Genomic DNA, 25,513 nt, shown 5'->3' with positions numbered 1-25,513 from the left:
TAAAGGGCCAGAAAGTAAATATTTTTAGCTTTGCAGATCATATGGTCTGTGTTGCAACTACTTGGCTCTGTCATTGTAGCATGACAGCAGCCATACACAATATGTAAATGGGTGTGGCTGTGTTTCAATGCAGCTTTATTTATGGACATTGAAATTTGGATTTAACATAATTTTCATATGTCACTCAATATTATTTTTCCTTTGATTCTTTGAACCATTTTTAAGTGTAGAACCCATTCTGGCTCACAGGCTGCACAAAAACAGGCAGAGGGCCATAGCTGGCCCACAGTTTGCTAACACCAGTTTCCGGGTGCCCACCAGATCTCTCTGTTGAAAAGGAGAGGTCCTCTTTGCAAATACCAATCAGCTGTGCAGTGCTCCTTCAGCACTGGGTGAACATTTTGCGCTTTAAAACCTTTCACATAGTGGTTTTGGCACCTGCTATGCACTGAATTGTGTCCCCTCACCCCCAAATTCATATGCTGAAGCCCTAACTTCTGATGTGACTGTATTTGGAGATAGGTAATTAAGGTTAAATGTCATAAGGATGGGGCTCTAATCAGACAGGTGTCCTTATAAGAAGAGACATTAGAGAGTTGGCTCTCTCTCTGCCTTTGAGAATGTGTCTTCTACAAGCCTGGAAGAGAGCCCTCACCAAAACCCAAACCAGCCAGACCTTGGTCTGGGACTTCTAGCCTCCAGAACTGTGAGGAATAAATGTTTGTTGTTTGAGCTACCCAATCTATGGTACATTGATTATTTTTGCCTAAATCTATTATCTAACTGGGGCTGCAAAATGGAGTTTTTCTAGTTCTCACATCCCTTCTAGTGGGTTGGCTGGCATTTTTCTACAACAAACAAAGAACAAAAACTTTCCCTCATTAACTAGAAATGAACTGAACTGGAGCTCCTCCCAAAAAGGCAGGATACAATGCTTCACTCCCTAAGGGAAGGTTTTTGGGTTTTTTTCTTTTTAAATGAAAATATCTAGAACCGATTTGCATGCTGAGAGGATAATTCCCTGGAGAAGGAGAAATGGGTGGTGCAGGAGAGGGGGTTACAGAAGGTGTGAAGCTCTCAAAAGGTGAGAGGATTTGGAGTACAAGGGGAACGAGAAGAGGCTGGAAGTTGGCGGACAGAAGAAAGGGTGGGAACTGGTCAACCAGGCAGACACAGAGGGCCAGCCTACTCAGAAAGTGCTTTAGAAGGTTGCTGGGTCTGGCTAGTGTCCTTTTTTTAATCCTCCCTGGAGGATATGTTTTACTGATTTTAGAGAGAGGGGGAGGGTGAGAGAGAGAGAGGGGAACATCAATGTGAGAGAGAAACATCTATCCGTTGCCTCCCTTACGTGCCCCCACTGAGGATCAAACCCGAAACCTAGGTATATGCCCTGACCGGGAATTGAACCTGCAACCTTTCGGTGTATGGGACAATGCTCCAACCAACTGAGCGACACCAGCCAGGGCATGGCTAGAGTCCTTTTGAGGCTGGGAGGTGTAACCCTGTCTGTACAGCAGGTAGTTTTCACCCCCACGCCCAGAGAAGGTGGCTGGTGGGTTGCTGCAGACCTGGGCTTTTCAGGTAAGTACACCAGAGGAAAAGGCAGGCAAGCAGTGCAGGGTCTTTGCAAAGGACTATAAGGAGTGACAACAGAATCTAAGCTGGTTAAAAATAGAAGTGAGAGCAAGAAAGTAATGGCTAGGTGGGAAATGGATGGGAGGTCTTAGCCGACTTGCTGGGTTTTGATTTTTGGTTTTGGTATTAGTTTTCAAAATTGATTTAAAGGAGCATGTGAGCATGCTCCTTTAAAGGATAGTGGGGGATTTTAGCAGGCCCATTCCGTGGCCTCTTTGATCACCTGTATCATATAGGGAGCAAGTGCCACAAAGAGGACAAAGAATACACCTGATTTCTATCTGAGCCCCCAGCACCCAGCCTGGCATGAGCAGTGGTGACAGGCAAGGCTTGAGGTTTGATCAAATGAGTGAATGTTAGCAAATACTTATATGGCGGCTTCTAGGTGCCAAGCACTAGTCTAATAGCTCATTGATTTCTCCCAAGACTCCTGTGAAGTGGGGTCTACTATTATTCTTATTTTACAGATGAAGAAACTGAGGCACAGAAAAGTAAAATAATTTGTCTAAGGTCATGGAGCTAGAAAGAGTCAGTGTCCATGTTCCTAACCAACAGTTTATTCTAAATAGATAAATAAGAATCAGAATCTCTGTCCTGAGTGGTGCCAGGTATCTCTTGAGGTCAGAGCCCTTGTCTTGTCAAGAGAGATCCAGAGACAATAAACAATGAACCGAGAAATACACAACTAGATTGTCTAGATTGTGACGACTGCCATGAAGGAGACAAACTGGGTGCCAAGAGCAAGAATGAGCGGACTTCCTTAGATAGGTTGGTCAGGGAAGGCTTCTCTGAGGAGGTGGCATGTCAGGTAAAGGACAGAAAGGAGCCAGTACTGTGAAGAGAAAGGAAAAGAGTATCTTAGGATGAGGGAACATGTGAGACGGCCCTGAGGCAAAATTTCATTGTATTCTAGGAACTGAAAAAGATTCCGGTGGCTGAAAAGGAAGATGGCCCAATGGAACTGGACACATGGGCAGGACCGGGGCACACAAGGCCTGGAAGGCCATGGCAAGGTGTTTGGATTTTATTTTTCTTTATTATTACTGTATTTTATTTTTATTATGCAAGCAAAGTGGGAGGTAAGCCATTAGAGAGTTTTAAGCAATTTGGTTCAATTTTTAAAATTTACTGATTTGCAAAAGAGAGAGAGGAAGGGAGAGGGAGGGAGAGGAACTTAGATGTTTCATTGTTCTACTTACTGACACACTCATGACCAGGGGTTGAACACCTAACCCTGGTGCGTCAGGACGATGCTCCAACAAACTGAGCTACCTGGCCAGGGCCAGTTTGGTCCAATTTGTATTTTTAAAGCAGAAGCAGTTTTGTTCTGCTGTCCATTTGCTTATTTAGTCATTGATTCTTGAATTTCATCATTCTTTAATTTTTTAAAATTTTTTATTGGTTTTAGAGAGAGGGGGTGGAGAGAGAGAGAGAAACATTGATGTGTTGTTCCACTTATTTATGTATTCATTGGTTGCTTCTTGTATGTGCCCTGACTGGAGACTGAATCCGAAACCTTGATGATGCTCTAACCAACTGAGCTACCAGGCCAGGGATAGTTCATTCTTTAATTCTTGTCCTCATTTATTAATTTTTTTCATTGGGTTTTCATTTGTTCACCTGTGAATTCCTTTGTTCCTGAATAATGCATGCATTTCTATGCCTAGAGAGCCTGAGACTCTGTGCCAGACACTGCACAGACTGGAACACTGGCAAGAGCCAGACCCAGTCCTTGCCCTTTAGGAAAACATATTCCACACCCCACACCCTGAGAATCAGTGGTCACCAGGCAGAAGGTGCTGAGTGTTCAATCAGGGAAGGCCTCCTGAGGAGGATGGCAAGACTTGGTGCCTGGAACTGCAGTGGCTCTTGTGACAGCAGCCTGAGGTCAACTGACTGTGAGAATTTGGGTAAGGCCTGTCGTATCTGGTCCTCAGTTTTCCCAGCTGCAAAAGGAATTAGGGGTGTTAGATGGGCCAGGTACAGAAACCCAGGTACAGACACCCAGGTACAGAGAGACTCAACAGGGAGGCACAGATGCCTAGCAAGGGGTGAAACTGGGAAAACAACAACCTTGTCCCCAGGGTAACCTATCCTCCCCTAGCATATCGATGGTCATGCGGTTTAGAGCCCCTGAGGGATTCTCCCTAATGATAACATCTAGGCCTCTGTAGTATTTCAGCTCCAGGCTCAGATAAGCATGAAACCAGACAAGTGTTGCTGTGGGTGACTCAGGACCAGATTCATTGACTAATGACCCCCTGCCCTGGCACCGACTAATCAGTGGAGACCACAACTCTGAAAGAGCACACCTGGAAAGCTGATGAATATTCTATTGAGACTCTCCGAGACCTCTCCTAAGATTCCTGCCTGCATGAAAGAGATAAATATGCTTAGGACAAAGGACCCAGCCCCCGTCCCCCATTAGGGGCACATGCCAGTGCCATCTCCATCCTCCAAGAAGACCCAATGGGCAGCAGCAGCTCCTCCAGGACTCACCCCATGAACCTGTCTCCAAGGCCCCCTTCTCTCTCTCTGACTTCTCAGTGAGCCAGAGCAGCCTGGCCTAGGTTCTCCTGTTGCTTCTTCTATGTTCTTCCTTGTTTCACTGTCCCAAGTATGTTTTTGCTGCCATCATGGACCCAATATCCTTTGGGTCAGTGGTGTGTAGCCCTTCCATTTGGATGTCCCTAACCTCTTTTAATAAATTTAATTTTTCTTTATTCACCCAGCTAAGGCGATTTAGCCTGCCCGGCACACCACTGTTAACCTTTCGTGGCGGGGTGGTGGGTGGTGGAGAGGGAGCTTCAGTGACAGAGAAAAGCCCCTTTTAACCTCGTAGGCAATGATTCTAAAAGAGCAGGTGCTTCTGGGAGGGAGGAACCTGCCCCTTTGGAAGGAGCCCTTGGGAAGGCGATGCTGGAGGTTCAGGTCTGCGGAGAGGAGCTGGGGTGCAGGGACAGCGCTGGGACAGCCGACCCCCGGTAAGTCAGGGTAGGCGGGAAGTGGGGGCGGGCGGGCCTGGGATTTGAGGGCCCCTCCCTGCTGCAGGCAGCTGGCCTGGGGCTGGGGCGTGACTGTGAGTTCTCCCCGCCGCCACTGCCGTCGCGCCGCTGCGGCTGCAATAAGAGAAGTCCGAGACGGCTTCCTCCTTCCAGCCCAGAGGGGGCGGCGGTCAGAGGCGGGCAGCACCCCAGTCATCTCCCTTCACCCCACGTAGGCACTCGTGGCTGCTGGGAAACCCACCGACTCACCCTGGGGTCCGTCACAAACGACCTCCGCAGGGACCAGGTAGGCGGCCGTCAGGTGGGGCTGGAGGGGCAGCGCGGAGCCCCTCCCGCCGGGGCGGGGGGGGCGGGGAGGGGTGAGTCTGAATTTAGGGGAGGCAGCTGAGTTAATTGAGAGCCAGGAGTTTAGGGCCAGGGGGCCCGCACCCCGAAAAGGACCTAAGGAGGAAAACTGAGGATACCTGGAGAGTAAGACTGATAAGATGTGGGGAGGGGGCTGGGGGAATATGGGGAACGCAGGTCCCCTAAAAAGGTCTGGTGGGAAAACGGAGGGAACCTGTAGAGGGAGACTGATAGAATTTGGGACGGGGGTTGACTCGGGGGAGAGGGACTAAGCAGACCTCCGAAAGGGGCTGGGGGAGCAACTGAGGGGACCTTGAAAGCGAGGGTTTGGGGAGAAGCTGCGGGGTCTGAGTGAGGGGAACCAGGTGGGGGGTCTGGGAGGATCAGGTGAGGGAGTTTGCGGGAAGGGGGTCGAGGAGAACCACTTCTGGAGGCTGCGGAATGCGGGGTGCAGTTCCGGGGGCCCATTAAGTCCCCTTATCTGGAATCGGCCGAAGTCGGGGGCGAAGCCGGCAGCCGCGAGCGGCGCGGAGGCTGCGCGACTCCAGCCCGGGGCCGCCTCCCCCACACGGTGGGCGGGTCCGGAATGCGAGCGGACACCTTCCAGGCTGGAGGGGTGGGCGCGGCTTCCTGGGGAAGTCCCCGCCCTCGGCAGGCAGGGCCTGTCGGTGCCGCGCCTGCCCGCCGCGGCGGTCTCGGTCCGCGTTCTCCGCGGGATCCGGGAATTTCTGGCCGCCCCGACGGAAATCCTGCCTTTGACCGCGATTGCGGGGAGGGGCTGTCTCCATGGCAACAGGAGGGTGGAGACGCTGAGCCCGCGCTTGGCTGCCGCGCTCGGTACCCCCGCAGCCCACTTCGGTCCCGCTTCGCTCCCATTTTGTCTTGTTTTTTGTTTTTGTTTTTCCCCCATTGATTTTAGAGAGAAAAGGAGAGGCAGCGAGATAGAGGGCAGAGGACAGAGGATAGAGAAAGAAACGCCTAATGGTTACCCCCCCCCCCCCCCACTGGCCCCGGGCATTGAAACTGCAGCCCGGGTGTGTGCCCTGACCCGGAATCCGACCGCCACCTTTGGATGCACGGAAGACGGGCCAGGGCTTCGCTCCCGCCTCGGGGCTTGAGTCCGGGGAGGGCTGCGGGGTTGAGGAGTAAGACCATGGTGTTCCGTGTTCGCGGGTCCTGGGGTGGGCGATCTGCGGTTTCTGGGACTTGACCAGACTGGGCCCTTGGTTGCTGTGTGACTTTAAGTTAGTTATGGGGCTTCTCCAGGCCTCATTTCCCTCATTTGAATTATGGGGGGAAGTCGTTTCTGCCCCTACGCAGCCCCCATCTCCCATCCCATCCCCAGTCCTGAGAATCAGGTGCAGAAAGCAGTTTTTGCTGAGTGTCCTGGAGGGGTTAAGAGCTATTTATCCCTGACCTGGGGATCCTCCCCTTCACCTTCTCAAAAGCATGAAGGGCCCGACAGAAAACCCGACAGGGCCTCCAGGGACCAGCACAGTTGACATCTAATAAATAAATAAATAAATAAATAAATGTGATCTGTTGAGGGCCCATACTAGGAAAGTCAACCAGTTTGCGATCTGTCCCCAATGCCCATGGTGCCACACCCTGTGATCCTGAGTCCTTTGGCCTCCTTCCATCTGTTTTGGTGGAGGGAGAGCAGGGCTCTGTTCCCACGTCACAGACTAGAAGATGAAGGTTTGGGAGTCAATGACTGACAGGGCCAGCACTAGGGACCCAGAGTCCAGGGCATCTTGTCCCTGATGTGGTGAAAGAAGTAGCCAGGGCTGAGGGCTGAGTTCTCCTCTCATCCCTACCAAATCCCAGGCAGCCCTCTGGAAATTGTGAAGGGGGAGAGGTGCATGAAGGCTTGGGCTTCATGGGCTTCATGGCTGGTCCCTGGTCCCCTGTGAGAGTGACTGTGAGCAGGGCTTGGGCTTTGAGTGAATGATCATCGGCATGTAGGCCGATGTGTGAGTATTTGGGTGTTCTCTGCAGCCACCTGGGGCTGATGTGGCAAAGGAAGCGGCCAGACCGAGAGACGTTGAGTAGGGGGGCTCCAGAACCAGGGAAGGGGGAGCCAGGGCCCTTCTGGCTGGCCTAAGGTGGGACCTGGTGAGGGGGCTTCGTGTCTGGCGGAGTGTCGAATGTAGATTCGTAATTCTTCAGCTTCCCCCGAGTCACCCATGCCTCAACATCTCCCAAGAATCTGGAGTCCCTGAAGACTCCTGCTTTAGACGCTGATGGGTGTGTTTTTAGCAACAGATGAAAAAACACTTTTACCCACAAGAAGTGGGAAAAATTCAGCTGACACCTCAGAACCATATGGAGGGTAAAGCTAGTATGGCAAAGATAGGTCCCTTCCCTCTCCCCTGCCCCACCCTTCTCCCACTGTACCCCCACACCAGGTTAGGAGCCTCAGATTGAGGTTTGTCTTCTCTGCCCCTGTGTTCAGGGGTGGAAGATGGTAAGGCCTCAAGAAAAGCTGGTGTGAGATGGTTGGAGGTTCAGTGAGAAGTGGGGGTCTCAGTGAAGGAGATCAGGGCTCACTAAGGGCACCAAAGTTCGGTGAGGGGTGGAAGCCTTCAGTCAGGGGGGTCAGGTCTTGGTGACTGTGTGACAGATGGGCTGCTGTGGAGCTGAGGCTTGCCCCCTGCTTCTCCAGCCCTGACCCGCCCCTGGATAGCCCAGAGCCTTGAGGAGAAGCCGGAACTCTTGCAGGATGGTGGTTTCCTACCACTGCCCAAAGGCACCCAGTTCCCTTTTGGTGAAATTCCCCAGGCAGCTGTGCCAGCCCAGCCCTCCCACCTCACCCTGGGAACTTCTCTTTCTTCTCAGCCCTGCCACTCCTCCTCCCTCAGACTTGGAGGTGTTTTCAGGGGCTTGACGGCATTTGATGTTCAGAAGCAACCTCATGAGGTAGCAATTTTTATTCCTGTTTTCTAGGCAAAGAAACTGCAGCTTGGGAAGGTGAACTGACTTGCCAAATGTCTCAAGCTAGTTGTTAGGCCGGTAGAATTTGCCCCTAAACTTGTCTCCAGATGCTACAGATACTTGGCAGGGGTTAGTGGGGGAAACAGGACACCGTGGGTATATATCAAAGACCTGACATGGCTTTGGGAAGTGTGGTCCTCAAGAAAGGATGTGTAGGCCTCGGGCTCCTATGTCCAGGAGTAGGGGTGGGAGGGAGGCAGGCTCCTGGCTGGGTGGCCAGCTGCCATATGATACGGCAGGGAGTGGTGGTGTGTTTAGTTGGCCAGGAGCTGGGTAGGAAATATGATGTTCCCCTGCTCAGTCTTTGGAGAACACAGTCATAGTTACAGGAACAGAACTCTGGACCTGAATTAATAGTCCTGGCTTTGAATCCCCCATCCGACTGTTTGACCTTCAGCAAGTCACTTCCTCCCTACACACAAGACGGGGGTTGGGGGTGGACTGATTAATGTCCCTGGGGGCCATTCTAACTTCGATACTTGTAGTTCTCAGCCTCGCTTAGCTACTGCACACTAAGCAAGAGCCACATCTCTTCAAGCCTTCCCAACAACAGCACAGAAGGTACAGGTGCAAATATTGAGGTTCAGAGGGCTTATGTCATTAATCCAAGGTTTCAGAGTTGAGTAGGGCCACACAGAGGAAATGTTGAAGGCTGGAGGGAGCACCGTGGTCGGACCTCAGCTCTGACATCCACTACCTGATTTTCACCCAGATGAACCTCTGGTAGCTGAATCCTGCCAACCAGATGTTCAAAAGCCATATTTATGAACAGAGTCAAGTCCCTATCTGTAAAATAGGGGTAATAGTGAAACCCACTTCATAAAGTCACTAAGTGAGATCGTGCATGGAAATTGCTTGGGTCAACACCAGGCACTGAAGAGGTGTTCAGTAAATTAACATTTTTAAATTAATAGTTATTGCCTCCCAGACTTCTAGGAAGTCGAATTATTTCCAAAGATCCCTTTCTCTTTTCTTTTTTTCCTTTAGTTCTATTTCTGACTCTTTCTCTTCATCTCTGCCTTTTTCTTTTCCTGTCTCTGTCTCTCTACTTTTCATTTCTGTCTCTCTTTCTCTTTGTTTCTTTCTGGCAGTGAAGCTTTGGAGCCAGCTACTGCTGGCTCTGGGGAGCTGATTTTGCAAATCTCCAGCCCAGCATTCAGGAAGTCACTTAGGTAACCTGAAATCAGCCATGGAGGGAATATTTACACCATGGAAATCAGCAAATGCTACAAATCAGGGCTTTTTTTTTTTTTTTTTAAGAGTCAGTATACCAGCACATCACTCTGGGATTCCCTTTGTGTCTCTGTCTGCATTTATGTCTTCCTGCCTGCCTTTTCTTTTTCTATCTCTTCCCTCTGAGAAAACTATATGAGCGTGGTCACATTCAATGTGGCATCCTCAGTGCCTTGGGCCATGCAGATTCCGCACCCTGTGCCCCACACCCTCACCCCACCTCCCCCAACCTCCTCAACACACTACCAGCGCTCAGAGGGCCAAGCCTAGCCCTGGGCTTTGATCCCCATCAGTCCTAGAGTGCAAAGCCCTGAGAACTGACTCTGTTGCCTGCTGCCCATGGTGTCGGACCTGCCTTGGCTTGTGCTCAGCCCACAGAGCCCTCTGCCTCCTTTTCAATGGCTGACAGTTTCTGAACCCCACCCCATTCCAGACGTGCAGAATTTGGGACTCCCCTTAGGCTGATTTAAACACATTGTGGTTCCCTGGCCAGTTTGGTTCAGTGGTTAGAGCATCGGCCTGGTGACAGAAGGGTCCCAGGTCCTGTCCCAGCCAAGGGCACGTACCTCAGTTGCAGGCTTTATCCACGGCCCATGTTGGGGGCACATGCAGGAGGCAACCTTAATCGATGTGTCTCCGTTACATCAATGTTTCTCTCTCCCTTCCACTCTCTCTGAAAAGCAATGGGAAAAATACCCTCAGGTGAGAATTAAAAAACAACAACAACAACAAAAATCATTGTGGTAATATGTACCGAAGTGGCAACATTGTCTCTATGTGTGGGCCCGAGAGGTTGTGTAAGTGTGTCTTTTATGGGGGGAGTTCTGTGTGGGTCCACCACCCAGGCGGGCTGCGTCCCTTCGCAGGCTCCATCTGTGCACGCTTGTAGGAATGGCTGCAATTGCCCATGTCTGTGACCAGGCACTGGAAAGAAGTGGCTCTTGTTCTGGGGTCAAATGCCAGGATATATCAACTGTGCGACTTTGGGCAAGTTTCTAAACCTCTGTGCCTCAGTTGCCTTATCCATAATAATAATACTTACCTCATAGGGGTGTTATGAGAATAAAATGAGGTCATATATGTAAAGTGTTTAATGAAGTGGTGGCACACAGTAAGTGCTATAAATTCTGTATATGCTGTTGTGGAGAGGGTGTGTGTGTGTGTGTGTGTAGATGGGTGAGGGCTGGAGATTTGTGTATGTGGGGGTGTGGTAGCCTTGAAGATATATGTATCTGTGAATGTGTGTCTGTGTGTGTCTGTGCCTGTGAGTCTGTATAGAGGAGCTGAGTCTCTGGGTGAGGTGCCGTGTGTAGCTGAGGTAATGTGTGTGACTGAAAATGTGTCAGGAGGGCTGTGTGATTCTGGGTATAGGGCTTGTGTGCCACTTAAGATGTGCACGTGTCTTCCTGTGCGAAGACCTTCATTCTCAGCCTGTAACCCTTTCCATCTTACCTCCATCTGTCCCCGCAGTGCCTGAAAACCCTGTATGCCACTCCCACCTCCATCTCTCCCTGGTCCTAACCAGCCCTGCAACATCCTGGAGCCTTGCAGACACAGTGGTTTTGCCCAAGACAGGGGGTCCTGAGGTGAAGATCTCTGAAATGGCTTGGTGAACGGGCTATTTTAGGTTTCTCGCCACAGCCCGCCTCACAGTTCACCACATAGGTGTCAGCCCCCCCCTTCTACAGGAGAACAGTTACAGTGAAGGGTGAGAGGGGCTGGTAGGGCTAGGGTGGAGATCAGGGCACTGATGTGACAGAGTCATTGGCTAAGCAGCTGGACCTGGTGGATCCAGGAAGGCTTCCTGGAAAGAGGTGAGTGGTGCTTGGTGGGAGGGGCAGGACCCAGAGAGAAGAGGAAGATATCCATAAGGGCAACTGGATTTAGGGGTCAAGAAAGGCAAGGCAGGGCCCTCAGGCCCCTCTGGGGAAATCAGTGTTCACTGGGTCAGCCCCACCCTGCATCTCTCCATTCCTCTCACATCTTAGGAAACCAAGCTCTCCCCGCAGCAGTTCCTCTCTGAGTGTTGCAATGCCAGAGTTTCTGGCAGGGCAGGGGGAACCCTTGCTCAATGACCTGCTAGCCTGTTGCTCAGGGGACACAGTTACCAGGAAAGGCTAGGCTCATTGGTGGGCTCCTCAAGGGATCTTGATGGCCCTGACTTCTGACCTGGGCCTTTCCCTAATATGGGGATAAGAGCAAGCTCTAGAGGTAGGTGTCTGCCTTTACTCTGCCACCAGATGTAGCCATGGGTTGCTGGGGTTTACCCGGCCCAGGCTGGGAGCAGAGGCAGCTTCCAAAGGAAGGAGACAGTGTTTTTAGGAGATAGGGACTGGCAGCCCAAGAATGAGCTGAGCATGACTTGATAGGAATCCAGTTAGAGAAATGGATCTAACACTAAAATATGAGTGTCCGAGTCTGTTACTTGAGAGGCAGCCTGTGTGTCCATGCCGTTATGCATCAGTTTGGGCTTGTGGGAGAGCTAGTTTGTGTTGGTGTGTAGTGGTGTTTAGCACACTCATGCAAGTGTATGCTGTAAGTGTTGGCATGTGACTGTTGCTGGTGTGTGTGTTACTGTATGTGGTGGTGTGGGTGGTGTGTCCTGTGTGAGGGTGGATGTGTAAGTGTGCCAGGGGTGGTGAGAAAGAAAATGAAGGCAAAAGTCATGCTGGGGCAGAGCCCAGGCCTTCTGGCTTCCTGAAGAGGGCAGGAGCTAGCAGCTGACTTGCAAAAACATTAGCAGAACCTTCCCCTTCCATGTCCTCTGTCTTACCCTCAGGTCTCTGGCCCCTCCCAAGGACCATGCTGCAGCCCCACTGACCCAGGAGTAGGGGCCTGAGGGGTGAGTAAGGAGAGTGGGGACTGAGGGCTTCTCATACTCAGGGACACTTCACCAAGAGTCATCCGCTTTGAGGGTTGGGAACTCGGGTTGGGGTGGCCTTCCTGGGCCCCACAACTCCTCACAGCCCCCTCCTCCTGCAAGGGCCCTGTTGCTAGGTAACAGATGGGGGAGCCAGAATGAGGCAGCTTGAGAGGCCAGAGGCTGGACCTGAGACAGGAAATGGCCTTGATCCCGCTCTGCAGGGGATCTCCAGGTGCGGGCACACAGCCCTCACACACACTCACACACACATCCGTGCATAACATGCACATACACAGAGACACACACGCATATGCACAGACATTCACATGTACTTCCACAGAAGTACGTGTGCATAGGTACACACTCATAAGACACAAGCACACACAGAGCCATCACATACAAAGATATGTACATGCACTTACATACACAGACATTCACAAAAGGCTGCACATACACACACACCAACAAACTCACAAATACTTAGAGACACACAAAAGGCACACATGAGCACTCTGAAGGAGTCATAGAAATACCAAATATTGAAGCAATAGGAGGCAAAAATATATAAATGAGCACAGCAACATTTGGAAGCAGAACACCAGCCCCACTGAGGATACACACACTCTCTCCAAGCACACTAAGGCAGCTGGTAGGTAGATCAGTGGTAGCCCTGCCTACCTTTATCCCTCACTAGGGAGGAGCCCCTACTCCAGACCTGAGAGGGAAAGCTGCATGCTTGTGACAGAGTCATCGGCTAGGCAGCTGGACCTGGTGGTGTGTATGTGTGTATGCAGGTGCGCACACGCATGCATGCACATGTGCATAGTGGGGCATACCTGGCAGGGGCCCCCGAGTGAGGCGTACCCCCATTTTTTAGCAGGGCACCTGGAATGGGCTGTGTGTTCTGCAAGAAGTCGGAGCCGGGGCCCAAGGAGGATGTTGGCCTGGAAGGGGACTTCAGGAGCTACGGGGCTGCAGACCGCTATGGCCCTGACCCTACTCAGGCCCGGCCTGTGTCCTCCTTTGCCCATATCCCCAACTATAACAACTTCTCCCCTCAGCCCACCAGCCCCGCCTTCCTCGATGGGGGCACCATCACGGGCATCTCAGGTGAGTTGTAGGCTGGAGGCAGGCACTACCTGGACCCTGGGAGAAGGGAAGATACGGACTTGTCCTTAGGCGCCTCCAGTATGGCATGGGAAACACAGCCCTGCTTTCCTCGTGCGCCCTGAGGGAATACACACAGCCCTAGCCTCAGAAACCCCAGTCTGCGGGGGAAACAGCTCTGTCCCTGTCTCAGAGAGGGACCCCTGTGGCAGCTGCAAAAGGGAAGTCTTCTTGACCAGGAAGAGGAGGAATTGGTGACCCGGCTACTCCCCAAGTTGGCAGGGATGAGTGTTAATGTGTGTCCTGAATCCAAGAGGGGCCAAGCTGTGAAGCCCGAGTTGGAAATCCATGGGATTCCAGAGGCCTAGGGAAGCAGGGCACAGCAGTGGGAAGGCACAGTGCCCGGCTGAGGGACAGAACTCTAGGAGTACAGCTGGTGCCCTACTCTGCTGAGTAGCCTTGACTCTGCAGGAACTGGGGTGACCCTGTTCATCGCCCTGTATGACTATGAGGCCCGGACAGAAGATGACCTCACCTTCACGAAGGGTGAGAAGTTCCACATCCTGAACAGCAAGTAAGTGACCTGGATTGGGAGTAGGACCCGAAGCAGAATTCTACCTGGTCCCTCTCCTCAGAAAACTCCAGCCTAGTTGGAGACAGATAAATGACAATAACAATCCTGGGTAATTACTACTATGTAAGGAACTGTGAGCATGGAAAGAGCACCAAACGTGATCTCCAGGTTGGTGGTGATCAGGGCAGGCGTCCTGGAGGAGGTGATTTCTAAGCTGAGACTAGTGAAATGAATAGACGTTGAAGGAAGAGGTGAGAAAAGAGGAAGAGAAAGCCAGAGAGAATGAAACTAACTGATGACTCCTGGAAACTACCAAGTGGTTCAGTGTAGGTGGGTCATACAGTATGCGGTGAACAGAGAGAGCAGAGGCTGGAGAGGTGTATGGGAGCATATCTGCAGGGCTTCATAAGCCATGTTGAGGAGTCTTCTGGGACAGCTGTAGTGGCTGGGGTCAGAACAGATAAAAGCTCTGGGGGGGAGGGGGTGTCCAAGGCAAGGGGTTAGCAGGATCAGTCTCCACCTGATCTTTTGTGTGGCCCTGCCTGGCTCTAAGGTGCCCCAGGGGCTAAGTTGATGCTGACACCCCCTGTTCTGTGCCTGCAGTGAAGGTGACTGGTGGGAGGCTCGGTCACTCAGCTCCGGACAAACTGGCTACATCCCCAGCAATTATGTGGCCCCTGTGGACTCCATCCAGGCTGAAGAGTGAGTAGGGGTTGAGGGGAGACCAGCCCTATGAACAGTATTCTGGAGTCCACACCCAAAGTCACCTCTTGGGCAAGTCACAGCTCCACTCCATCTCCTTATCTATAATTCTGTAAGGTCACTGTGAGAATAAAAGAAGATAATAATAGCAGATGATACTTACCTAGTATCTACTATGTTCTGGGCACTATTCAGAGTGCTTTCTGTGTATTAATGGAGTTAGGAACTAATATTGTTTTACAAATGAGGAAACTAAGGTGCAGAGAAATTAAATACCCTGCACAAGTTCACATAGCTAGTAAGTAGGTGGAGCTGGTGTTTGAACCCAGATCGTCTGGCTGCATTTGCTAAGCATTATACATATTGTCTCTCAGTGATAACAACAGCACATGGGCTTTAAAAAATTGTAAAATGCTAAACAAATGCAAGGGATATTACTTAGAATTAACTCTATTAAGGAGGCAGGGAATTATTCACAGAGTACCTTTATACACTACTGTACCTGAGTACCTGAGATACTACTACAGGTACATTACCTACCTTGATTCATTTACTTCTCACAATAACACTATTGATATTACTGTCATCCCCATTTTATAGATGAGGAAACTGAGGCTCATACTTTTTTTTTTATCCTCACATATACATATATATATGGGGAAAGGAAAGATTGGAGAGACTTCAGAGTGAGAGTTAGCAGGACTTGACTGATTTGCCACTGGGGTATAGTGAGTGGGAGGAATCCAGGGTGGCCCGAAGTCTTCTTGAGGAACTGGGTGGGTGATGATACCATTTGCTAAAGTGGGGAACATAGGGGCAGGTCAGTTTCTAGAGGGGACTTGTTGGGTTCAGTTTCATGGATAGGAGCACCCAGGCAGAGGAGCCCACCAGCAAGTAGATTCGGTTGTATTTTGCATGAGAGGTGTCCAGGCCGTGCCAAGCCATCCCCTGAATGAGCTCAGAGGAGGGGCATCTTCTTCTAATTGGCACCAAGGCTCTTAGTTTGTTGTGGATGTTGCCTCTGGCACACCTGGGCTGGGGTGGAAACTTGGGACTCTTCATCGTGGAGACGATAATTAAAGCTGTCTGGGGGGTGAAGAAAGAGGGAGGAATGTGAGAGAGATTGGCCCTAGGACCCAACTTTGAAGACAGCTGCCCTTGAAAGAGAAGGGAGGTCGCTGGCAAACCAAGCCACCTCCGAGCAGCCAAGAGGGCGGAGGGCTGGTTTGAGGAAACAAGAGAGATGAGTATCAGAGGCTTCCACTGGATTTGGCAACGGGGGTGACCTTTGTGAGAGATCTGAGTGAAGAGGGTGGGAGGCCAGACAGCAGAGCCTGGGAGGGAGATGGAGGTGAGGAAGCAGAGACCCAAGTGTGAAGCGCTTCTTCAAGTGAAGGGAAGAGGTGAGATCTAACAATGTTGATGGCAAGGTGGGGCTTAAAACAGCTTCCTTTGGGGAAGGAAGAAATGTAGGCATATGTAGAGGTTGGGGGGCTGGAGAAGCTGTAGTTGGGGCTGGTTGGTGGGGGAAGTGTTTCTGAGCAGAGGCGAGTGGACAGGGTTCAGAGCTCAAATGGGGTGAGGACTTCATCTGTGGAGGGTTGTAGGAGGCATGAAGGAGAGGAGATGATGCAGAAGATGAGAGATTTGTGGGGTTCATGCTGTGTCCACATCTTGGGGGCAGTGTCATGAGACCCTGAGAGGCACTCAGTGCAGTGTCGCTGTTAAGAATAGTGTAGTGGTTAAGAGTGCAGGCCCTAGAGCAGACTGCTTGGGTTCCTATTCTGGCATCGCAGCTTAAGAGCCTGTGGTTTGGGGCAAGTTGCTTAACCATAAGATATCTCAATTTCCTCATCTGTCTAATGGGAGGTAATAATAGTACTTACCTCACAGCCTTGTTATAAGAATTAAATAAATACATGTATGTATTAAAGCAGAGCCTGACACAAAATAAGTGCTGTTATTATAATATTAATTATTAAGGAAGTAGCTAATGTCATGGGTGTCAGTGGGGGCAGGGCTTTGAAAAAACTTGGAAATGTGTCCTGTTGACACAGTCCTTCAACAGTTCCTCCTTCCTCATCCTGCCTGGACACTCCATTTGCCAATGCCTTCCCTTGTTCCCCAAAATGTACCTAGTACCCAGGTGTGGGATGACAATTTCAGAGTTCACTATGACTGCCACCTCCCCTGATTTGAAAACTATGCTCCTTTTAATTGAGCCCAAGGTGGTCATGGGCCAATTTGGTGATCTAATGACATCTGATTCTTCTATGGCACCTGTGGTCACTTTATCTCTCCAGTGTACTTTCACAGTTGGTTTGAGGGTACAATTCAGTCTCAGAAGAATATCCAAGAGAGCCCAGCTGGGCGTGGCTCAGCTGTTGAGCGTCCACCTAGGATCCAGGCGATAGGGGTTCGATTCCCGGTCAGGGAACATGCCCGGGTTGTGGGCTGCAGCCGATCAATGACTCTCATCATTGATGTTTCTATCTGTCTCTCTCCCTCTCCTTTCCTCTCTCTGAAATCAATAAAGATGTATTTTTTTTTTTTTTAAAAAAAAAAGAATATCCAAGAGAGAGCAGGAATGCTCAAGGCCTGAAGTTGAAGTTGAGACTTAGAACAATATCCATATTTAAGAGAGTGGAGGAAAAGCAGCAGTCGGAGCCAGGAAGGAGCAGTCAGAAAGTGGGGAAGAGCAGCAGGAAAGAGTAGTGATCTGGAAGCCAGAGGAGGAAAGGGATTGCCAGTGGGTGTGGGGAGAGGGATCTGAGTGATTGCCTGGGACAGTGTGAAAAGAACTAGGGTGGGCTGCAAAGGATTTCAAATACAGCTTATCGCAGGCCTTGCAAGCAGGTCACTTCTCTTCTCCCAGCCTCAAGTTCCTCATCTGTAAAATGAACTTATGGAGGAGCAGTAATGAGATGGACTAATGGACTGGTGGTGCCCTGATGAGGTCATTAGTCACTTGGGTTCTAGCAATTTTAATTCAAGAGAAACCTAGAGCCTGGCCGGGCATGGCTCAGCAACTGAGCATTGACCTAGGATCCAGGAAATCGTGGTTCAATTCCCAGTCAGGGACATGCCCGAGCTGCGGGCTCCATCCCCAGCTGGGGCACAGAGGAGGCGGTGATCAATGACTCTCATCATTGATGTTTCTATCTATCTCTCTCCCTCTCCCTTCCTCTCTCTGAAATCAATAAAGATATATTAAAAAAAAAGAGAGAGAGAGAGAAACCCAGAGAGTGGAGAGGAGAAGCCTAACCGTTATTGGGCACCTACTGTGTGCCAAGCATTCTAATTCCCCCTTTCTGTGATCCTCATACCCAGGCTGTGAAGCAGGTGTGTGGGCACCCTTTCAAGGGTGAGGACACTGAACCTTGGCTTTTGAGGTGACTTTTCCCAGGAGGTCGACTTGGGGGTTGAACTGGGTGTGTACGTAACTCTTGTTGGCCCTTTCCCAACAGGTGGTACTTTGGAAAGATGGGAAGGAAGGACTCGGAGAGGCTGCTGCTCTCCTCTGGCAACCCCCAGGGAGCCTTTCTCATTCGGGAGAGCGAGACGACAAAAGGTGCGGCCTGTGCCAGGTCTGGCCCTTGACGGGGACTGTTAGGGTGGGGCTAGGAGGGGTTGGTGGGGCTAGGAGTGGTGGGGTGGGGCTTGGGTCAGGGCCAAGACTGGAACCTGGAGGGGCAGAGCTAAGGCTGGGACTGGGTTCGAGAGATGTGGCTGTCCACCTTCAGAGCCCCCAGTCTTGTGCCTCTCCCAGCTTCCAAACTGGGACTGGGAAAGCAGGCCTGAAGGTGACCCTTCCCAACAGGCGCCTACTCTCTGTCCATCCGGGATTGGGACCAGGCCAGGGGCGATCACGTGAAACATTACAAGATCCGAAAGCTGGACACGGGTGGCTACTACATCACTGCGCGGGCCCAGTTTGACTCGGTGCAGGAGCTGGTGCAGCACTACATGGGTGAGGGGGGCGGGCCCTTGGGACTGACATGTGCTGCAGATCCCTGACCCAACCCACTGAGACTGAGGCCCAGAGGAGGGATCTCCAACGCTGGAGGGGCAGGCCACGACTAGAATCCAATCTGGGCTCTCACCCAGGATACTGCTCCATAGGATTCCAGAGGAAACTGAGGCATGAGACTGTTAGTTCCAGACCGAAGTGGCGCCCCCTAATATTTAAGCTGGGTAGGAGGCAGAATAGGACTGACTTGGAGGATGGGCTGTGGGGTTAAGGGGAAGGTGGGAATCATGCCCAGGTTTCTGCTTTAGTTGATTAGGGTAAGGATGAGGGCCATGGAAGAGCGAGGGTCACATGGCCACATCTCTGTGTGGAATCCTCAACTCCATTTCCACTTGTCAGAATCCCATCCTATCCTTGGAAGCCAGCTGAAAGCCACCTTCTACGGGAAGTCCCCCAATCCTTACAGAGATCACCTCACCCTCTTGGTGCCACCTTCTTCCCTGGGCACCAACATGTTCACCTACTCAGTGGGCTGAATTGCCTTCTGCCCTGGCCTGTGACCTCACCTGTGGCCTAGTTCCTTATAACTGATCTTGGAGGCTGAGATGGGATGAGGAATGTGGGTCCTTCAGGACCGACTGTGACCTCCAACACCCCGCTCCCCAGAGGTGAACGACGGGCTGTGCCACCTGCTCACAGCGGCCTGCACTACCATGAAACCACAAACGCTGGGGCTGGCCAAGGACGCTTGGGAGATCAGCCGCAGTTCCATCACGCTCGAGCGCCGTCTGGGCACCGGTTGCTTCGGGGATGTGTGGCTGGGTACGGAGATCCCAGGGGCCAGGGCTGGGTTCCAGGGCAAGAGCGAGGGCTAGGGTTGGCAGGGAGCCCATCCTGATGAGCCGCTGGTGCCCGGCAGGCATGTGGAACTCTAGCACGAAGGTGGCGGTGAAGACGCTGAAGCCCGGCACCATGTCCCCGAAGGCCTTCCTGGAGGAGGCGCAGGTCATGAAGTTGCTGCGACACGACAAGCTGGTGCAGCTGTACGCCGTGGTGTCGGAGGAACCCATCTACATTGTGACGGAGTTCATGTGCCATGGTGAGGAGCGGGGTCAGGGAGTGAAGTCTGGGGGGCAGGACTTGGGGTGAGGTTTAGGTGAGGGTCTCTGGGGGGAGGGACTTGGGTGGTGATCTGTGATGGGAGGAAGCACAATGGGCAGAAACCGAGAGAGTGCTGGGAGTGGGGTCAGGTCCAAGTTAGACCAGGCGGGGTCTGGGTCTGGGTCTGGGTCTGGGTCTGGGTCTGGGTCTGGGTCTGGGTCTGGGTCTGGGTCTGGGTCTGGGTCTGGGGAAGGAGCCTCTGGCTTGGGGTGTGGTCAGCTGGCCGGCGGGCTTGGGCGAGTGAAGGCGGGATCTGTGATGTAGTAGGGACGGAGGCAGCGTCTGTGTGGCGGGTGTCTAGCGGGGGATGTAGTAAGAGAAGAAAAGAGATGTGTCAAGGTGTCTGTGGGCCTGGGTGAGGTTTGTGAAGGGCTGAGGTACCTGGCGGGATCCTGAGTGCGGGTGGCTCTAAATGAGAGGGCTGGGAGCAGGAGATGGGTTCTGGAGAGGGGTGGGGCCAAGGGTGACAAGGCTGGCCTGGAGCTGGGGTGGGGGTAAGGCCTTTCTGCTGATTTTCTGGGTTCCTCTCCCCAGGTAGCTTGCTGGAGTTCCTCAAAGACCAAGAGGGCCAGGATTTGAGGCTGCCCCAGTTGGTGGACATGGCAGCCCAGGTAAACTGGGACAGTAGCCTTCATTTCTAAGATACCCCGCCCCATTAACCTTCCACAAATCCCTGTGCCCTTAAACACTTAGTGGGTGGACATGCAGCCCCAACCACTATATCAGCTGTGTGAGCTGAGGCAGGGCACTGCCCGTTTCTGAGCCTCAGTCTCCTCATTTGCAAAGTTGGTTTTTCAAATGATCCGTCACATAGCTGTGGTGTTCCCATCTCTCCACACCTTGGCCCCCAGGTGGCTGGGGGCATGGCCTACATGGAGCGCATGAACTACATCCACCGTGACCTGAGGGCAGCCAACATCCTGGTGGGGGAGCAGCTGGTGTGCAAGATCGCTGACTTTGGGCTGGCTCGGCTCATCGAGGATGACGAGTACAACCCCCGACAAGGTGCCCTGCCCCATCCCACCCTGGGGCCGCGCACCCCGCACCCCTTCCCCACCCCAGACCGTCCGGGACACTCCCATCCTGACATAGCGTGAGAGACCACTCTGGGTTCAATTCCAAGCTGCTTTGCTTACCAGCCATGTGGCCTTGGGCAAATCACCTAACCTCTGTGAGCTATTTTTTCTCATCTGTAAAATGAAAATATTCAGACAATAGTAAGCCAGTAAATAGTTATCGGGCACTAGGTACTGTTATAAGTCTCACGTGAAAGTCAGTAAGTGTCCTAGCATGAAGTGTGTAGCCAAAAGGCCTGGTCTAAATCCTAACCACCTGCAAGCTGCGGCCTGCCTCCCTTTCCTTATCTGTACAATAGGGGTAATAATAGCAAATATCTCAAGGGGTTTTTGTGAGGTTTAAATGAGTTAATGCATGTAAATCACTCAAGACAGCACCCGACATGTAGTAAAGACGATACAGCAGGTCCTTGAATAATGTCAATTTGTTCAACGTCATTTCATTATAACATTGATGAGAGAAAAAATTAATTCCCAGCGGGGGCCACTGTCTGTGTGGAGTTTGCACGTTCTACCCATGTCTGCGTGGGTTTCCTCTGGGGCCTCCGGCTTCCTCCCTCATCCCAGAGCCATGTGTGTGCGTGAATGGGTGTGTCTGCATCACCCCTGTCTGAGTGAGTGTGTGCCAGTGCACCTGCAATGGGAGGGCATCCCATTCAGGGTGGGGGTCCCGATTTGGCCCTGAGCTGCTGGGAGAGGCTCCGGTCACCCTCCACCCTAAACTGGAATAAGCAGCTTGGAAAATAATTATCTTATGTGTTTTTATTCATCTTTCTTAAATGTATGTACAGCTCACATTTATCTCACTGTTTAATATTAGAAGTGTTTTGGGTGTTTATTTAGAAGTTTGGTGATGTTTTGTGACCAGAAATATGCTGTAGGAACTTACCTCTTGTTTTTATCAATTACTGGCCTGTGGTGAAATTGGTTTTGTTATACGTCATTTCAACTAAAGTTGCACTTTCCAAGAACCTACTAACGACATTAAGTGAAGACTTACTGTACAAGTGTTAGATGTTATTATTATGAGAATTATTACAATGTTTGTGAAGTGCCCAGCACTATACTAGACACGTAATAAGTGCTGGCTAAATACTGGATCCTTTCTGTTATGCCCAGAGAACTCTACTCAGGGTCCCCCATCTTAAAGACACCATTCTTTTAATCCAGGGACCCCCCTCACTAACTTTCCCTTCTCCTCCAATCTCTCCAGGGGCCAAGTTTCCCATCAAGTGGACGGCCCCAGAGGCTGCCCTTTATGGCAGATTCACCATCAAATCAGATGTGTGGTCCTTTGGAATCCTACTCACTGAACTCATCAGCAAGGGCCGAGTCCCTTACCCAGGTTTGCTGGGGGAGGTGGAGGTGGAGGTGGAGGTGGAAGGGTGGTTATAGGGAAGGACTTCCTCCTGGCTGCTGCTTTGGGAGAGGCTAGACCCCCTGACTGATGGAGCCCCACCCTCCAGGCATGAATAATCGGGAAGTGTTGGAGCAGGTGGAGCATGGCTACCACATGCCGTGCCCCCCAGGCTGCCCAGTATCCCTGTATGAGGCCATGTTGCAGACCTGGCGTCTGGATCCAGAGGAGAGGCCTACGTTCGAGTACCTGCAGTCCTTCCTGGAGGACTACTTCACCTCCTCAGAACCCCAGTACCAGCCTGGGGATCAGGCATAGCCTGTTTGGGCACCCGTCACCTCACTGAGGGGTACCCACCAGGCCCTTTTCAACCCCCCAGGCCCTGGTCCCAAAGCCCCCAGGGTCATAGCATGTCAGAGCAAGCAGGATGCTCTGACACCATTGAGGGCAACCACTCATTTTAAAGATGGGCAAATCAAGGCTCAGAGATGATCCCTCACCCAGTGTAGCCACAGGCACTATTTCTCTCCTTACAATTTAGGACCGTATATGCCTCTGGTCTCCCTACTCCTCCCCTCCCCCCAAAAAAGAAATGCTCAGACCTTATCTAGTTATTTATAAAACTATATCCTTTCCCTCACCTCCCATCCCTGCATTCCTACCTTGTCATCCCACCCTGGTCCAGGACCCCAGAATTCACCTCCTACTCAATTCTCTTGTAACTGTAGGTTACAAAGGGAGGGGAAAACTTTGCTGGATCCCTTTCCCACTGGGTGTACCCTGTAGTCCAGGACTGAGGTCCAAGGCCCAGACTGAGGAAGAGGGTTGCTGAGGGCTCCCTTCCCCGAATCATGTGTGTGTGTTTATTGATTTTGTAAATAAGAAAAATGATAATATGAATCCTTGAGCTATGAAAATTCCTTCCTTTGGGAGGGATGGTGGTCAGTGGGAGGTGAGTGGGACTGCTTTGGCTGCTGGGAAGCGTACACAAGGGGTGTTTTAAGACACCCAAAAGTCCTGATGCTCGTCCCCATTGAGTGTAGGACAAGTTAAGAGATGGATACAAAAGACAAGCAGCTGGACACCAAAATGTCACCTTCATTACTAATGTGGCTTTCAGTCTGTGTGCAGTAGGTTTGCTAATTCTTTACTTGATTTCCACAGATTTACTGTTCATTACAGGCATAGCAGCAGGCCTCCCCCAATAGGGGCAGTGGGGGAAGATCAGTGGACCCTCTGCAGTTCCCCCAAAAGAAGACAGATGGGAGGGAGGAGAGAGGCCTGACAGTTAGTCTAGCTCATTGGATCTCACTCAGGGCAGTTCTGTCCCCTAGAGGGTTTTGGAGAGGTTGGAGGCATTTTTATTTGTGACAATGACTAGGGCCTCCTATTGTCATTGAGTGGGCAGAGGTTGAAGGTGCTAAATAATCTGCCATGCACCTATGTAATGAGGAATTGTTCCACCCCCAGGTCTGCCTTTGAGACACTCTGACAGCTGAAGTGCATCTATATGGAAACAGGGAACAGAGTATAAGGATTCTCACCTCTCCCATCAGGAAATTGTTGACCCCTGACTTACTAAGAGGTGGACAGGGAAAAGGGCTGGGAGCTAGGAATCACTGCTGCAATTGGCAAACAATTGCTAAGCATTAACTTTGCTCAGGGCTGTTTGCTAGGCAGGACCCCAGGAACACAAACATGAACAAGACCAGTCCCTATCCTGAAGGCGTTCAGTCAGGCTGGAGAGAAATAACAATTCATTTATTAAGTGTCTGATGAATACTAGATGTGTTTACATCCATGTAATCTAGTCCTGAGTCTGGTTCTATGATGAGGAAACTGAGGCTCAGGGCTCACAGCTATATGTGACAGAGCTGGGATTTGAATCCTGGTTTCACACTAAAGCCTATGATCTTTCTACCAGACTTCACTGCCTCTGGGCTTTGGGAAGAAATCATATCTGCCCCAGGTGGATGTTTGGAAAATCACTCTTCCTCTAGATTTTGATAGAAAGTGTCCCTGGAAACCCAAGTTGAGTGACCTAAAGGAAAGGGGACAAGGTGGCCAATACAGATTGTGAGTTCCCTGTGTTCAACCCTGTGCTAGGGGTTGCTGAATGGGATCAATAATATAGAGAGAGGCCAAGTAGCTGCTTAGAGAGGTGGTCACGGGAGTGGGAGCCTTGGCTCTGCACATTCAAATTTGCAGGTGTCAAGGCTTCCTGAGGCTTCTCTAGCCAACTAAATTCACAAGAGCCTGATGTATAAGCCAGAGTCCCAGTGTTTCCATCTGTCATGTAAGCAGATAAGAGCACAGTTCTAGAGCTTTACTGCCTGGTGTGAATGTGGTTTCCACCACTTGCTAGCTGTGTGATTTTGTGCAAGTTATTAATCCCTCCAAGCCTCAGTCTCCTCATCTGTGAAATGGCAATAAATGCTCAATACATGCTAGCTCTCTTTGTTATACCTTTTATAAATTATTTACTCTATGCTAGGTATCCTGCTAAGTGCACGCTACCATTTATTCCTCACACAACTCTATGAGGAAAAGGTATCTTCATTTGACTGATAGGGAAACTGAGGCACAGTGAAGTAAATAGGTTACAGGACATAACTGGCAGAGCAGGGGCTTGAACCAGATCCTCGGACTTCAAAACCAGTCCTCTTAGTCTATAGTCTTTTCCTGGGACCAAAATATTTTTGTCTGCCTCATGGAACTCCCTGCCTGGTACCTGGATGGCCACTGAGTTTAAATGAAGGCCCAGCAGGACAGTGAACCACATGGAGTTCACTAGGCCCTCTCTGCTCAGCAGAGACCAGAGCCTCCTGAGTCTGGAATCCCTGTATCTATTGGTTCCCTGCCCCTCCCTCTGGTGCAGCTGAATAAATTCTCCCTTGCACCCCCTTTTCTGTGCATCCTTCTGTTCCCTTCAGATAGAGCACAATGCAATTGATTAGGCCTCTGTTTTCTCAATTTCAATCACATTCTCGCCCTGCCTCCCTGAGATTACAGGCGGGTCACCTTGATTGAGATTTCCACTGTTCACAAAACCCTTCAGTCGTTTACAAAACCATCTCTTGCCTCATTCACTCCCCCACCTGGCTCTTCTCCTCCCGATGCGTGGATTTTACTGGCTTAAGACTCAGAGGGCAGTTTTATTTCCAAGTTCATGGTGGTGGTGGGGGGGACACACATAATTGACTAATGCTGGGTGTTTCGCATGCATCATCTAATATGATGCTCCCGAGGCAGGGCAGAAGTGTGGTTATTCTGGGTTTATAGAAGAGGAAACAAAGACTCTGAGAGGCTACGACACTTGCCGAAGGTCATACAGCTGGATGGTAGAGTCAGAATTTGAACCCAGGTTTGTGTGACTTCAAAGTCTCATGCATCCCACTATGTCACATTCCTTTATTTGATGGAGCAGCAGGGGAAAGTATAATACTAACCCAGAGTCAGGCCCAGGGATGGCATGGTGCAGATAGAGGTCT

At 51.1% G+C, this 25,513-nt stretch overlaps 1 protein-coding gene across 3 annotated transcripts; it reads left to right on the top strand.

Annotated features, from left to right (window-relative positions):
• The first annotated feature begins 4,747 nt into the window (after positions 1 to 4,747).
• FGR (FGR proto-oncogene, Src family tyrosine kinase) lies at positions 4,748 to 24,470 on the top strand. 3 transcript variants are annotated; one of them, XM_081145802.1, is made up of 13 exons: positions 4,748 to 4,926; positions 11,992 to 12,054; positions 12,953 to 13,185; positions 13,654 to 13,756; positions 14,360 to 14,458; positions 17,926 to 18,029; positions 18,279 to 18,428; positions 19,095 to 19,250; positions 19,348 to 19,527; positions 20,124 to 20,200; positions 20,441 to 20,594; positions 21,879 to 22,010; positions 22,132 to 24,470. In XM_081145802.1, the coding sequence occupies exons 3-13, from the start codon at positions 12,966 to 12,968 to the stop codon at positions 22,338 to 22,340; spliced, it is 1,584 nt and encodes a 527-aa protein (XP_081001928.1). In that variant the 5' UTR covers positions 4,748 to 4,926; positions 11,992 to 12,054; positions 12,953 to 12,965; the 3' UTR covers positions 22,341 to 24,470. The 3 variants fall into 3 exon arrangements, with proteins under 3 accessions (XP_081001928.1, XP_081001930.1, XP_081001929.1); XM_081145804.1 differs by having other exon boundaries at positions 4,800 to 4,926; positions 12,956 to 13,185; positions 22,132 to 22,927; XM_081145803.1 differs by lacking the exon at positions 4,748 to 4,926 and adding an exon at positions 10,923 to 11,026 and having other exon boundaries at positions 22,132 to 22,927.
• The last annotated feature ends 1,043 nt before the right edge of the window (positions 24,471 to 25,513 follow it).

The sequence above is a fragment of the Miniopterus schreibersii genome (genome assembly GCF_964146895.1).
Source record: "Miniopterus schreibersii genome assembly, chromosome: 8".
In the NCBI taxonomy this organism is placed as follows: domain Eukaryota; kingdom Metazoa; phylum Chordata; class Mammalia; order Chiroptera; family Miniopteridae; genus Miniopterus; species Miniopterus schreibersii.
The sequence above is the reverse complement of the archived record's forward strand: the minus strand, read 5'-3'. Positions and strand labels throughout refer to the sequence as shown.